At 49.2% G+C, this 14,714-nt stretch overlaps 1 protein-coding gene across 3 annotated transcripts in view; it reads left to right on the top strand.

Moving 5' to 3' along the window:
- The window catches only part of NTRK3 (neurotrophic receptor tyrosine kinase 3), a 287,748-nt gene that overhangs the window by 193,243 nt on the left and 79,791 nt on the right, over nt 1-14,714 (top strand). The window contains exon 13 of one of the 3 annotated variants that reach the window (XM_068143398.1): nt 2,239-5,462. The exons of the other annotated variants lie outside the window; for them this stretch is intronic. Within the exon in view, the coding sequence (XP_067999499.1) occupies nt 2,239-2,357 (119 nt within the window). The 3' untranslated portion in view covers nt 2,358-5,462. Of the gene's footprint in view, nt 1-2,238; nt 5,463-14,714 lie in introns of those variants that run through there. 3 annotated transcript variants of the gene reach the window in all.

Here is a 14,714-nt window from a genome sequence, read left to right as displayed (position 1 = left end):
CATCAGGAGGCACTGTTTGATGAGCAGATGGAACAAGGTAGTGCAGGGAGGAAATATAAATAGATATAAAAGATAAACTAGGAAGAAAAAATAGGAGGGGGCAAAAAAATCTGGCTGGTGTAAATTCAATGTGAGAAACTTTCTGCCCCTTCCCTGCTGAGACCAATTCACAAGGGCATCCAAGCTGCTCTGTGCTGCTCTAGTGATGCTGGACTTGGGCTAACTTACCTGATTTGTTGAGGAGCCTGGGACTGTATGAGGAGCAGGAGCATTTTTCAGACCTTGAAGCAATTGTGGAGCCAAGGCATCCCAGTGAAGTCTTGGGAAAACCCTTTGGGCCCCTCAGAAGCTGTGAGAGATCAGAGCAATCCCTAGGATCCTGCCATGGGTATATTTGTCCTTGGAACTTGGTGGATCAGTATGGGGGATTTTGAAGAGCTGGCCCAGACACTTCTTGTGTTCACATACTTGACCTGAGCTAAGAGCAACTCCACTGCACTCTTAGCAGCTCCCTTCAGTGACATGTGCCAGTTCCTGCCATGTCTCTTTGCAGCCAGCTGCAGCAATGCTGCTACAAATGGGTGTCTGAGGAAGCATTGTAAAAACCGATGAGCTGACACCTGAAGACAAATGCTTGGGGCTTTTCTGCAACAGCTTGCAGGATTTAGCACAAAAGATGCTAGAAAACAGGAGTTCAAGTCAGGAAGAAGGGAAATAGAACCTAAACATCAGGATGTGTCCTTCTTCAGTCAGACCTTGAGGAACAGATGGTGGGACTGGACGTCTCAGCAGAAGGCTTCCCTTCTGCAGCTCATGTCCAGTGCTCCACAAGAAGTTTGCTCTCTGGCAAATCCTGAATATTTGCATTTAATTTAGTCTTTAATAGTAATTATCATCTACTAATTTCTGTGTTAGAAACGTGCTAGTACTGGGTTTCCCTGGCTGGGGCATGCCAAGGCAGGAGCATCATGAAGAGTTGGCTAACACAGCCCTTGAAAATGCTGAATTTCATAGAATCACAGAATGTTAGGGGTTGGAAGGGATCTCCAGAGATCATCAAGTCCAACTCCCTCTGCTAGAGCAGGATCACTTAGGACAGGTTGCAGAAGGAAGCATGCCGGCAGGTTTTGAATGTCTTGGGTCTGAAGGCAGGAGCACTACTACTCTCTCTGCTCCACTCCTTTCCCCTTTTCATCTGGTCAGTACTTCTGGCAAATCCTAACCCACTTTTAAAGAGATAGGCTTGTGTAAGGAGATGTCTCCAATATGCAGGTTCCAGTGCAGCTGGAGCTGAGGAAGTCTACAGGGTTATGGGAGGCTGGGGAGAGGTCTTGAGCACAGCCCTATGAGGAGAGGCTGAGGGAGCTGGGGTTGCTTAGCCTGGAGAAGAGGAGGCTCAGGGGAGACCTTATTGCTCTCTACAACTACCTGAAGGGAGGCTGTAGCCAAGTTGGGGTTGGTCTCTTCTGCCAGGCAACCAGAACAAGAGGACACAGTCTCAAGCTGTGCCAAGGGAAGTTTAGGCTGGAGGTGAGGAGAAAGTTCTTCCCAGAAAGAGGAACTGGCCATTGGAATTTGCTGCCCAGGGAGGTGGTGGAGTCACCATCCCTGGAGGTGTTAAAAAAGGCACTTGGAGCCGTGGTTTAGCTGTCAGGAGGTGTTAGGCAATAGGTTGGACTTGATGATCTCTGAGGTCTTTTCCAACCTGGCTGATTCCATGAGAGTCAGGTCTCTCCAGCCTTGCGATGATGCTCTCCAGCTTGAGAAGCATTAAGCCGTCAAATAAATCAGGAGAGATGTCAAGTCTAAATAAATCAGGAGAGAAAAGCAGCTGTAGGAAGGATTCTGTTTTCCTCGCTCCCTGCCTAGGGGAAATAGGGAGTAGGTAGGAATTAGGTAGGAATTGCTGGGAACTTCTAGAAGAACCTTGTTCCCTCTTCTCTGTCCAGACAGCTCGCATGCCCCTTGTCCTCAGAGCACTCGTGCCTGCAAGCACCACACGAAGCGATTGCCTGCTCCTCGTGCAAAGCCAGAGTGAGCTTAGCCCTGCCCAGAGAAGGTGTTTTGGCTTTAAGTTGACAGCAGCCATTTGCTGGTTGTCCCTTTGGTTCTTTTTTAATAATTACCTGTGTGTCGATATCTCTCTCTTTTCTTTTGTTCTAGTTTTGCTCTTTTTTTGCTTTTTCGTTTACTTTATTTTTTGCTTTTTTCTTTTGTCTGTTTTTTTCCCCCCTTTAGGTTTCAGAGAAATTATGTTGAATCCAATAAGCCTCCCTGGACATTCCAAACCTCTTAACCAAGGCATTTATGTTGAGGATGTCAGTGTTTATTTCAGCAAAGGACGTCATGGCTTTTAAAAAACAAAACAAAACAAAAACAAAAACAAACAAACAAAAAACAAAACCACAAAACACACACACACACAAACAAAAACCAACTCCTTAAAAGTCCCTGTTCTGATGTCAAGTTTATAGGCTGTGCCCTCAAAGTGGTGGGAAGCAGTTAAGCGGTGGTCTGCGACAGGTTGGACTCGATGATCTTTGAGGTCTCTGCCAACCTTAGGAATACTGAATGGATTGAGGTCTCCTCCTACTAGGACTCTGCAGCCCTGCCTGTTAAAGCCAACTGAAACTGTGGGGTTGTTGCTTTTATTTTCTCTCTGTCACCAGATAACAGGGTGGTTGTTTGTTTTTATTTCCCCTTCCCCCCCGCTCCCCTCCTTCCAATGGTTGCTGTGTTCGTTAAATATTCCTGCAAGGCACAAACAAGCAGCAATGAGAGCAAAAAAAAAACCCCACAAAACAACAACAAACCAAACCCCTCCCACAACACCAATAAAGAGAATTAAACGAAAAGCCGATGGAGCAAAGGAGTCATCCTAATACCACAGTCCCGCGTTGTACTTAGTTTCTCTCTCCTTCTTTCTTTTATTTTGTGCTTTAAAATACAACCACAAAAAACAAAGCAAGCAAACGAAACCAAGCAAGCCAACCCAACTGCCATCTTTAGTCCTGCCCTCCCTGCTCGGAGTTTTTACCTTTGTAAGCTTTTGTTGTCTTCGCACCGACCCAAGCGAATGCCGCCGGCGCCTCCCCACCCTCCCCTCTCCCCGCCCCGCCACGGGAGGTCTCCCGGAGCCAGCCGAGGTGGGGGAGCCTGGAAGAAACCTAAAGCAGAAGGAAGACTTTTTGGTTTTGGTAAGGACCAAGGCAGCCCTGCTCCCAGTTCTTGCGCAGGAAATAATGTTGGAAGGAGTAACGGAGAAAAAAAAGAGAGAAACAAAGCAAAACAACCAACACCTAACCTTACTTCTCTGACAGGAAGACAATGTGGTTGTCTTTGAAGTGCACATGTTCTAGGAGGCTTTTTTTTTCCTCCCCTCCCTCCCTGTTTGTCTGTCTGTCTATCCGTGTGTGTTAGAGAGGCTCTGTTGGATCTGACTGTATCGTTGCTGTGCTCTGGTCTCTCCCTGCTGCTTGAATGATGAGCTTTAGCTGAGGGGTTGCCCGGACTTCCTGCGCGGGTGGAGAATCCGCGGCGCAGGAGAGTCTGTGTCCTTGCCAGCGCTAGGGCAGGGAGCAAAGCGGAACAAGGTATCAGACACACTCAGGTCCCGGTTGCTGGGCCTTTCCCAGCCCCTTTAGCTCTCCCCTGTATTTCTACCCAGGTAGAGATTGATTGCAACCCAGTCACGTACCCAGAGCCATCAGCTTGAGGCTGACTGACTGAAGGGGAGTTTAAAAACCTAAGTATTCTGTTGCTTCTTCTCTGGCATAAACAGGAATATCGATCCTGTTCTCTGGCCTATATTTGTGTTTGCTCCCCCCACCCCATCCCACTTTTGTCTTACTTCATCCAAAGCCTCTCAGATGGAAAAGTAAAGCCTTTGATCCTGTCCTCAAGAGAAGCCAGCTGCCCTCACAGCAACTTGCGAGGCTTTCCTTGGACTCTCTGGATGTCATGTGTCCGGGAAACAGAGATTTGCTTGCACGTATCACTGATAACCTATAAGCAAGGCAGATTTTTCTCTAGAGGAGAGAAAACAGAAACCTTCCAAAAGCTTCAGGTCTGGCCAGATCCTTTTCTGAAAGGAGTATTGAACCAGGAGCTTGCTCACCAGCCACTCAGCTTTGCTTGCCTTCTTGGTGGCCCCAGATGACCTTCTCGCATCAGGGATGTCTCTAAATCACCAGCCCTGAAGGGTCACTGCCGCTGGAAAGAATCACAGCCCCCCTCCACCAGAGCTGGGCAGAAGCCTCAGAATGGGATGTTCTGCTTCATCTTGCCTTTACAGGTGACCTGCATGAACCACCCTGGAGATTGCCAGGAGGTTTTGTTAACAGCTCGCCCATGGAGACGTCCTTGGGAATATTCCATTCTCTTGCTTCTTCTCCTGGTTCACTCATGTAAAAGAGGTCAAAGTGCAATAGAAGAGTCCAGGAGAAACGGTAGCAGATTGCTTTAAGTTAATGGACATGCCTTAGGGGGGCACCTGTGTTAGGATGAGGAGGCCTGGCTCAGGTTGGATGGCTTCAGAAACCATGACCAAAACTCCCAACGCCGTTTCCTGCCCGCATCGGAGCTGGAAATGCAAGAGGTGCACTGCCAGAGAGGACCTGCGGCCATGCTCTTGACACCTCAGTTCTGCAGACTCTCAGAGTGAGGAGGAGCTTCACCAAGCAGGTGAATCACTGGGTGCTTGTCTGAACTGAATCCCTTTCCCCCCCCCCCCACCCCCATATCCTGGGAGTCGCCCACCTGACCTGGGGGTGTCCTGTCCATCTGAACTGTCTCCTCTCCCTAGCACCGTTCAGGGGACTCTGCTCTCAACCGTGTGTATCAGCCGTAGAGATACATCCGCGAGCCTGGACCAGAAGCCTATACCCAAACACCCTAGCAGAGGAAAGGTGGAATTTTTTTGCAGCTCAGGTCCATCTCTGCTTAGAAGAAATCCTCTGGAGCGTACAGCATAATTTAAAGCAGTTCTCCCCACTGTGATGGATGTCTCCATTTGTTTAACACCAGGTCAAGTCTCTGATTCCTCACTGCTGAAAGACCGAAAAGCCAAGTCCTGGCTGTTTTGCAACTTGCTGGCTTTAAGTAGCAGGTTTAAGGATGGGGTTGTTACTTCTTTTTATTTGATTTCTTTTTGTCTTGTTTGGTTGTTTGGTTTTTTTTTTTTTGTTTTCCCTTGAACAAAACAAACCCTTTAAGTTTATTTTTTAATGATTGTAAACCATTACCTCATTTTTCTCCCCCCCCACCCTCACCCCCCCCCCCCCCGTCAGTGAGACTCCTCCCACCCTTGAGCATTCTTCTCTTGCCATAACTCTCATCCTGTGCTAATGGGAAAGGGGACGGTCCCTCCCTTTTCACAGAGACTTATAGGGGTGTTCAATGTCTAGTTTCTTAATAAACACTTTATTTTCTAACGAAACAGCTGCATCAGGCCTCTTCTTTGGAGACACAATAAAGAGAAGTTCAGAATGCCACGTCCTATAGTCTACTTCTTCACCAGCTCGTCCGTGGATGGGGGTTCGGCTGCGTCTCCGGGGTGCTGCGGAGTGGCCGGGGATGGGGGGCATGGGGGATCCGTGGCTGTGATGTGAAACCTTGCCCAGGTGTAGCTCTTGCTTCTGTCCCTCTCAGCAGGCACCACAAGGTGTTTGCTTGCCTGAGACCTTAGCTGCTGATGATCTCAGTTGACAACCTGTTGGTTTTGAGGGGGGGTTGTTTTGGTCATGGGACACGGTCTCAAGCTGCGCCAGGGGAAGTTTAGGCTGGAGGTGAGGAGAAAGTTCTTTACTGAGAGTTGTAGCCATGGGAATGTGCTGCCCAGGGAGGTGGTGGAGTCACCATCCCTGGAGGTGTTCAAGAAGGGCACTTGGTGCCATGGTTTACTCATGAGGTCTGTGGTGACAGGTTGGACTCGATGATCTTTGAGGTCTCTTCCAACCTCGGTGGTTCTGTGATATTCTCAGGGACAAGGTGGTGCTGCTGGAAGGTGGTGTCAGGATTTGTGCAGACAAGTTTCTGTGCTTAGTGGAAGGAGGTTGATTAGGAGACTTATCTCTCGAGGAGCTTGGCACTGAATGATTGTTCTAGCTGCAATGCTTTTGTTTCAGGACGTGTTGTTGCTGCAGGTCTCCCTGCTTGGCTCTGCAAATTGCTCTCCTGTTGGGTGTTGGACTCTTGTGCCTTCAGCAGGGACAATTAGCCTCCTATTAAGCCAGCAAAGATGCATCTGATGTAGAGGCAGTGGGGTACAGGTGAGTGCTGCACTTGATTTCCTCCTTGGGAGTTCACATGAGGACAGTTGATTGCTCCAGGAGGAGAGAGGAACTGCTCTGCAGGTTGAGGGGCTCAGCATGAGGATGTGTATTGGTGGCTGTGGCTTAGTATTGTTACCAGGAGACATCATTTATGTGACTTCAAGCTGCTGTGCCACCCTGCGGGTGACTGTGAGCATGAGGCTGGGGATGTGTTTAAGCTGATATTGGTGGATGGTGGTAGAACTCTCTAAGCAAAGCCAGTGAGAGTTTTGGTGAGCAAAACAGGAACATGCTTGCCAGTATCCTTCTGTTCCTGTAACTCCTGGCATGACTTACAAGCAAATGCCTCAAATGATGCCATGAATGAATTTCTGCCTGCCCTTCCCTCCTAATGAGCATGCTTCTCCAGGTGATAGGGTGCTGTGCTTCACAGGGTTAGGTGATGGCTGAGATCCTTACCTTTCTAGGGGTGTGTGTGATGCCTGAGACAAAAGGCTGTCTCCTGAACACAGGGTGGGCAGCTGAGCTGCAACAAATTTCATCTCAATTACCTTTTCCCTTCTGAGGTGTGGGAAACAAACATGGGTGTTGGAAGCTCTGTATTTTCCTCCCCACTGCTCCAGGGTCTGTCATCAGGTTTCACAGCCCAGAAATATTGCAAACAGAGGGTTGATTTAGCCAGTTGCTGGTGTGGCCTGCTGGTGTGGTCAGCCTCAGTTCACTTTGCTTTGTATTTATAGAAACTGATTCCTTACCTGTGAGTTCCCACGATGGTTTTGGTGCTGCCAGTTCACAAGGAGCTGGCTGAACTCTGCCTGTGGGCTCTGACATGCATTGCAGAGGGGTTGGGCACTTGTTTCTCCTTTTGCTTGCTTCTTGGTTGCCTCTGTTGCCTGCTGTACCCACATGAAAGCTCTGTGCTTTTCAAGACAGGTGGACCATGAGTTGGTGCTGTTGTCCTGCTCTCCCTCCTCACACTGCCTTCAAGTGACTCTTGACCTGTTCCCAGAGCTTCCTACTGAAGGAGCTGGGGTACTGGTTTGATAGAATGCAGGCAGTGGTACAGACCAGCTCCACCTGACAGTCACAACCTTACCTACTGTATGTGGACAAGCAGAGAAGCAAAGCTTTCTTGCCTTGAGTTTTGACTCTAAAGGGATGCAGTTGCATTTTAATGGTTGTTTTTAGTTCATGTCTATAATGAGTGTGATGGACACGTTATCATCCTGGCACAGTAGCTCTCTGCATGATGGAAGCAATGCATGGCCCAGGGGCACCTTGGGCTTGGACTTGCTGCAGGCAAGTGTTTGATGTGCGATGCTGTAGATCGTGTCTGGAGAACGTTGAGCCGCCACAGGTGGTCATCCAAGTTGCATCAGCTGAGCCTTGTACTTTGCTGCTCTGTTGTTCATCTAGAGGTGCATGCAAGGGGCCAGCCCTTCTTTCCCAAGAGGCTGGAACTTCTTTTGGAAGGTGCTGCTTTTCCCTGCTCCCAGGTCTGTGGCCTTTTTGGCATGTGCCTGTGCCTTGCTGGCCAGGGAGGCAGAGGCAGAAGTGGACAATCAGAATAAGGTGCCTCTTGCTGTCTCAGCAAACTGTGGCAGTGCATTGCCACTCTGCTCTGATTTGTACCCAGAACAAGCTGCAGATCCTCCAGGTTAAGCCCTGACATTAGCAGGGGATAAAGAGGGCTAGACACAGCAGGAAAGCTAAACCCCACAGGTTTGCAGGAGCAGTGGGAAGAGAGCATGCAAGAAATCAATGCTGGGTGACTTCATTTCTGCTTAACATTTTGAAGTGCTTCTGGAGCAGTTCATGCAATGAGTCCAAGAGTCCTTATTCAGTGTGTACTTAGCAGTGCCTGCAGACCATCATCAACCTGCAGAACAGTTTAACAAGCTGTGGGAAATTGCATAAAGCTGCTTTGAAAGGGAAAGAGTAGGGCAGGAGAGCAGCACACACACACAGAGCTGGGAAAGGTGCTTTACCTGGTGAAGTGATGCCCTGACCTTCCTCTGCTCTTGTGGGGCATTTTGCTTTGCCTCTGCTGATATGTTATGGTTTCTCCCATCTCTCCCCTCCCCTCTCCTCATGGCTCCCTGGTGGTGCCGTCATGTGGTCTGAGAACACCACAAAGCATCAGCCATAGGTCCCCACATCTTCACTGGCCTGAGTTTCTTGTGTCACAGGGGTGCAGTGCAGGCTGTAGGACATCCTACCCTGTGGGGATCGCAGAGATCCTCCTTTGCCTTGAACAACATAGGAAACCCAATGGTGAAAAGAACTCCGTATGTCCAGTGTGGCTTCCATTGTGTTTCTTGTGAACTGCCATGTGGGCAAGACAGAGAGGGCTGAGGGGTACAGATGTGATGCCTTTCTGCTTCTGCTGGGACCAGTTTGATTGTGTCAGTTCCTGTTTCAAGTTTCACCTTCTTGGCTGCACTGCTGTCTACAGCTACCTGAAGGGAGGTTGTAGCCAGGTGGGGGTTGGTCTCTTCTCCCAGGCACCCAGCACCAGAACAAGAGGACACAGTCTCAAGCTGCACCAGGGGAGGTTTAGGCTGGATGTTAGGAAGAAGTTCTTCCCAGAGAGTGATTTGCCATTGGAATGTGTTGCCCAGGGAGGTGGTGGAGTCATCATCACTGGAGGTGTTTAGGAAGAGACTGGATGGGGTGCTTGGTGCCATGGTTTAGTTGATGAGATGGTGTTGGGTGATAGTTTGGACTTGATGATCTTGAAGGTATTTTCCAACCTGGTCTGGTCTGGTCTATTCCTATTCTATTCTATTCTATTCTATTCTATTCTATTCTATTCTATTCTATTCTATTCTATTCTATTCTATTCTATTCTATTCTATTCTATTCTATTCTATTCTATTCTATTCTATTCTATTCTATTCTATCCTATCCTATCCTAGTAACTGGTTTCCAGAGAAGTGGTAACTGTGTGTTCTTGCTGAAATCAGAGAAATTCCAGAGGGTGGTAACTGAACTTTTGCCAGGCAGAGCTGTGAGGTGGAGCTCAGGCTTTGAGTTTGTCAAGTTAGGAGCTATAATCAATCCCAACCCACACTTCCAGCCCTGGAGGGTTGCTTTGCTAAAAGAAGATGATGGTCTGTCCAGCAGTGGAGCAGAGTGCAAGTGCAAGACAACTGGGTTTGAACTTTGCTATTCATTTTTGTCTTGGGGAGTGCAACTGCTGACTAATCAGCAGGAATACATTTGGATTGTTCTCTGCACTGCAGAGGGATTGGTTCCAAGTGCTGGTTAAATGATTTGCTCTGCTCTTAGTGAGTCATTTGTGACCTGTGCCCGGTTCCTGCAGATGGGGTGGCTTTTTGTAAGGCTTTGCCTATGATTTCAGACTATTTGGCCTTTTTTTTCCCCTCCCTTTTTTCCTCTGAGGGTTTGCTTCAGATATTCATGCTGTGTGGCTGGCTGACTGGGGCTGGTTTTGCTCTCACATTGGGTGAGGGAATGTTTCAGCCAGAAATGTAGCATGGAGAGATGCTCTTTGGTCATCTGGTGTTCGGGGTTGGCCTTAAGCCTATGTTTCTCATTCTTGGGATTGGTATCACTCCACCAGCTCTGTCTGCAGGCATGAAAAACTGTTGTTCCTTAGGCCTTTGCAGCAGTTGAGAGCTTGTTTTCAGAGCAAGCAGCCTTCATGGCTCCAGTCTGAATTTTGGGAGCAGCCTCTGTCTGACCTGTGCATGGGTGTCCGTCCACTGATGGCAGTGCAGCTGCTGCTGGAGGTCAGCCTCCTTCATGAGAAAGTCAGGAAGAGCCAGGCTGGCACTGCATTAGGCTCAGTAATCTGCCAGGATATCTGAATAAGCTAATCATGCCCAAGTCATCATTATCTTAAGTGAGTCAGAGATGTGTCCAGCCTGTATATTAAGATAATTGGGAGAGAGAGGGGGAGGGGGGGGTTGCAGTCTGGGGGTTAGATTGGTGAGGCAGTGGAGTATTGCAGCAGCTGACTCAAAAGAGAAGGAGCTCATGGTCTTTCAGGTGGTGGTCTCCCTGTGTCCAGGGCTTGGTCCTGCTCAAGTTCAGTCCCTGGTGCAAATACCAGGGATGTGAGGTGGCATCATGGTAATGCAGTCTGCACATTTCAAACACCACTGGTGTGAGCTTGCCCTTAGCAGGCTGAAGAGTTGTACCTCTGCTCAGATTTCCTCAGGAGGCTTTGTTGCCTCCTAATTGTAAAGATGCTGTGGATCAACAGAGCATTGTACTTGTGCTGCATCAGGGCCATGCAATGTCTGGGGACAGCAGGAACAGCTTGCACAGTCACTTTCTTGCTGGTGCCTGGTCCAGTCCCCTGTAGACTGCTGAAGGTGATGGCAGGTTTGGCTTGTGTACATTTGGTTTTGACATGGAATGGTGCCAGTGGGGCTGGCAGGTTTCAGAGTGTTTAAGCTCCAGTCATACTCTGAGTGCCACTGGAGCAGCTCCAGGAGTGCACATCCCCCAAACCCATCATGTCTCTCAGTGCACAGACATTGCAGGCAACAGAGAAGGGACTCACTTAAAGACAGGTAAGTGCCATTTCTCTCTTTGCAGGGAGCTGTTGTGTGTAATATGATGAATTCAGACCTCTAGCAGGAATTATTTTGATAGATCTGCTCCAAATGCATGAAGAATAACCAACTGCATTAGATGGTATCAGTAAGGAACTGTCAATCCATGCTCAGGAGCTAGCAGGGGCTCCTCTGGCTGGAAATGTTGCAGATCTGGCACTGCATGAAGGTGGAAAACCAGAAGATCCAAATGCTGCTGGAGACTGGACTTAACCCTCACTGCCACTCCTCTTTGACTGCCAGGTCAGGTCTGGTGGCTGGAGGATGCAGCTGGGGCTGCCAGCAGGTATGGCAGAGCTGTGGGAGGTTTCCAGCATGGCCCTCCAGTCCTTTGGACAGCTCAGGAGCATAGGACTGCAAGTGTGGCTCCATGGTGATAGTGCCAGCCTCTCATTTCCATCATCAATAAGCTAAAAAGCCTCCAGTGTGCCTTAACTTTCTGCCTGGTGCCAGCAGAGTGTGTTATAGATGGATCACCTCTTCCACAGCCAGAGGAAATGCTTGTCACTGGACCCTAACAGAAGGTCTGTATAGCCACAGCTTCAGAAGAAGGCAGTAAAATCCCTGGCAGAGCATCCTGGATGAAAATCCTGTCCTGTCTCTAGGCTGAAACTTTGGTTTAATACTGAACATCTCAGAGGGGACTCCTGGGAATTGGGTACTGTTCTGTTTAGGTCCTTAAGCTCCTCTGCATGACTGTAGTGCATGAAGCATCTAATCTTGTGCCAAATTTCCATCCCTGGATTCAGAGGAGCTGGCCTAAGCCTCAAAGAAAACAGGGGCAGGTTGATCCCAATAACAATTTTACAAGGAAGGAAGAATCTCTCTCATCAAAACTAAACAGAATCTCCTTTAGGAAACAGAGAAGCCTCCTGAACAGCCAAATGAGTAAGTATCATGGAATCATAGAATCAATAAGGTTGGAAAAGACCTCAGAGATCATCAAGTCCAACCTGGCACCCAACACCTCCTGACAACTAAACCATGGCTCCAAGTGCCACGTCCAATCCCCTCTTGAACACCTCCAGGGACAGTGACTCCACCACCTCCCTGGGCAGCACATTCCAATGGCCAACAACTCTCTCTGGGAAGAACTTTCTCCTCCCCTTGAGGAGGAACCTTGAGGGCTGGTTCAGGCTTCTGGGGCTTCTCTGCTGTTAGTCTGTAGCACTGTGTAGCTCAGGTTTGAAAGCTACCTGGGCTTTTGGCCTGCCAGTGGAGAGAGGGGAGGCATCCCATAGCTTACTGGACACAAGCCATGAAGGACTTTGCTGCCAAGCCTGCCCTGTCTGAGACTTCTCCTTCTCTTGCCTGTGCTTTTGCCTCTGCTCCCTTCTGAGCCACAATGGATCCTCACAGGCTTGGAGCTTTCACAGGAGCTTACCCAGGCTCATGCATGGGTTCCTCAACAAGAAGATGGTCATCTCTTCAGTTGGAAAGGAGGTTACTTTGCCATAACATCCTTGGAATTGCCTGAAGTGATGTTCTTGCCCGGAGCAGTGAGTAGAGGTTTGCTGATGGTGGTGCAAGGCTGTGTGTATGTTTGTGTTTGTGTGCAACAGTAGGACTCAAATGTTGATGATGGAAAGGTGGAGTTCCAAGAGAAGAGAACAATCATTAACTGGGATCTACTGCCCAAGGCAGAGAGCTGGAAGTTGGGATGATCCATGAGGCTGTGCCATGGAGGTAAGTCTTTGCTGCAGAGTCCCCATCTGTAATCCTGCATCAAGGATTTGGGTTCCCTGCTGTGCACCGGCGCTGTCTGCACACTCCTGCTGCCACAGGTGGAGGAGAGCAGCCTGGCTCTGAGCTGGTCCTGGCTGTGACTCAAGAAAGCCATTCTCAGCAGACCCTCAGCAGCAACCACATCCCTTCGTGGTAGAGACCGAGCTGAGGTCTCCCACAGACCTCAGCTTCAAGCCCAGAACAACCTCTGGGTTTGGAAAGAGAAGAGGAAGCCCAAGGGTCCTTTCCCAAGGGACATCCCAGCCCAAGTGCAGGCACTGCACATGCTGCTCCCTCACAACCCCCTGAACACAGGCTCTTTGTTCTAGGAGGTATAGATTATCTATTTTTTAAGGCTCTGTGAATCATTCATAGCCCTAAGATGAAACTGAGCATCAGAGCTAAGGAAAGGCAGAAAGTATGAGGCGAGGAGCATTCCATTATTTATTGTGCTAACCCTTGACCTGGCAGCAGCTTCTCACAGCCCTTTCTTTGCCTTGGGAAGCCCTCTTTTCTCTAAAAATCTGAAGCAGTCTCCTACTTTCAGCAGATAATTGTAGCAAGAGCCCAATCAAGTGCTTCCCTCGTGCAGCTGGGTGGCTGTCTTTCGAAGGGGCAAGTCCTGGTGAGCATGAGAGAGTGCAGTGGGGCTGCAGGGAAAAAGCATGGACATGTTGGCTTGGATAGAGGATGAAAGAGTCCTTGGGTGTGCTCTTTGAAGAGTTAACACTGGGGCTGGCAAACAGTGGCAGGGAAAAATGTGACTGAATGGTTTGGAAGGAGGGGCTGGTTGCTTTCTGGCTCAGCCAGGTGCTTCCAGGCTTGATGTGGCACAAGCCAGAGGTGGATAAGGGTTCCTGCTCGTTTGTGGTCGCTTGGTGGTCAGCATGAAAGGATTCTGTGGGTGTCAGTCTCATTCCTGGAAGCCAGATATTCGCAGCACAGAAAATGTCTGTGATTTCTTGGATGGATGACTAAATTCAGAGCAGGGCTGCATGATGCTGGCTTGTGGTGTCAAAGGGCTGCAGCACCTCTGCTATGAGGGCAGGCTGAGGCATCTGGGGTTGTTCAGCCTGGAGAAGACTCCAGGGGCACCTTAGAGCTGCCTGCCAATAGCTGAAGGAAGACTGCAGAGGAACTTTTCATGAGGTTGTCTGGAGACAGGACAAGAGGGAATGGTTTGAAGCTGAGGCAGAGCAGGGTTAGACTGGAGGTTAGGAAGAAGTTCTGCAGTATGAGGGTGGTGAGACTCTGGAATAGGCTGCCCAGGGAGGCTGTGGCTGCCTCCTGCCTGGGGGTGTTGAAGGCCAGGTTGGATGAGGTCTTGAGTCTAGTTGAGAGGTGTCCGTGCCCATGGTGGGGAGGGTTGGAGGAGATGATCTGTGAGATCCCTTCCAACCTGAGCCATTCTAGGATTCTTTGGCCTCTTGGTAAGAAGAAATAGTCACCACAGCCTGCCTGAATAGCACCAGAACTCACATCCAGAAAAGTGAGAAGGGTAGAAGAGAGACTGCTTGCTTGCCTGCTTGGTTAGTTACAAACTGGGGGGAGGGGGAAGGGGCTTTTGGGGGTTCTCTGTTGTGGTTTCTTTGGGGTTTTTTTGTTTGGTTTGGTTTTTTTCTGTAATCTAAGTGCAGGGCTTGAAGCTGACCTTTCATTTTCTGAGATCATAGCTTTCTTTCTCATCTCAGCTGCATGGAGGTCCTGCTTGCCCTGCTTCAAAGGCAAAGTGTTGCACCACAGCAGCAGGAGCCCATCCTGTGGCTTTGTTGTTGCCTTTTTAATTACTGGGACCAGTTCATTGGCAAGAGTAATATTATTGCTGAGGGCAGGAGAGACCTTCTCTCTCTCCACTGCTACCTGGCCCCAGGGCTTGTATGATGCAGCGCTGGCAGTGAGGTGAGATAAAGAGGACTTCATTTATTTGTTACTCTTCATCTGTGCCTGCTCAAGAGCTTACAAGGCCTCAGTTTAACCTGGGTGTTTAGTGTGATCCAAGGTAAAAATAACCCCACTTCCACCCCTGCTCTCTCTGGGGTTATTTATTATCAAGAAGCTTTGAGCACTGCTTGGGCTCTCAGTTCAGGAAAGACAGGGATCTGCTGGGGAGAGTCCAGAGAGTTGCTGTGAG

The sequence above is a fragment of the Melanerpes formicivorus genome, unplaced genomic scaffold (genome assembly GCF_026170545.1).
Source record: "Melanerpes formicivorus ecotype bairdi unplaced genomic scaffold, bMelFor1.0.p_v2 SCAF_10, whole genome shotgun sequence".
NCBI classification, from domain to species: Eukaryota; Metazoa; Chordata; class Aves; order Piciformes; family Picidae; genus Melanerpes; species Melanerpes formicivorus.
Note: the sequence above shows the minus strand (reverse complement) of the source record. Positions and strands in the feature narration are given on the sequence as shown.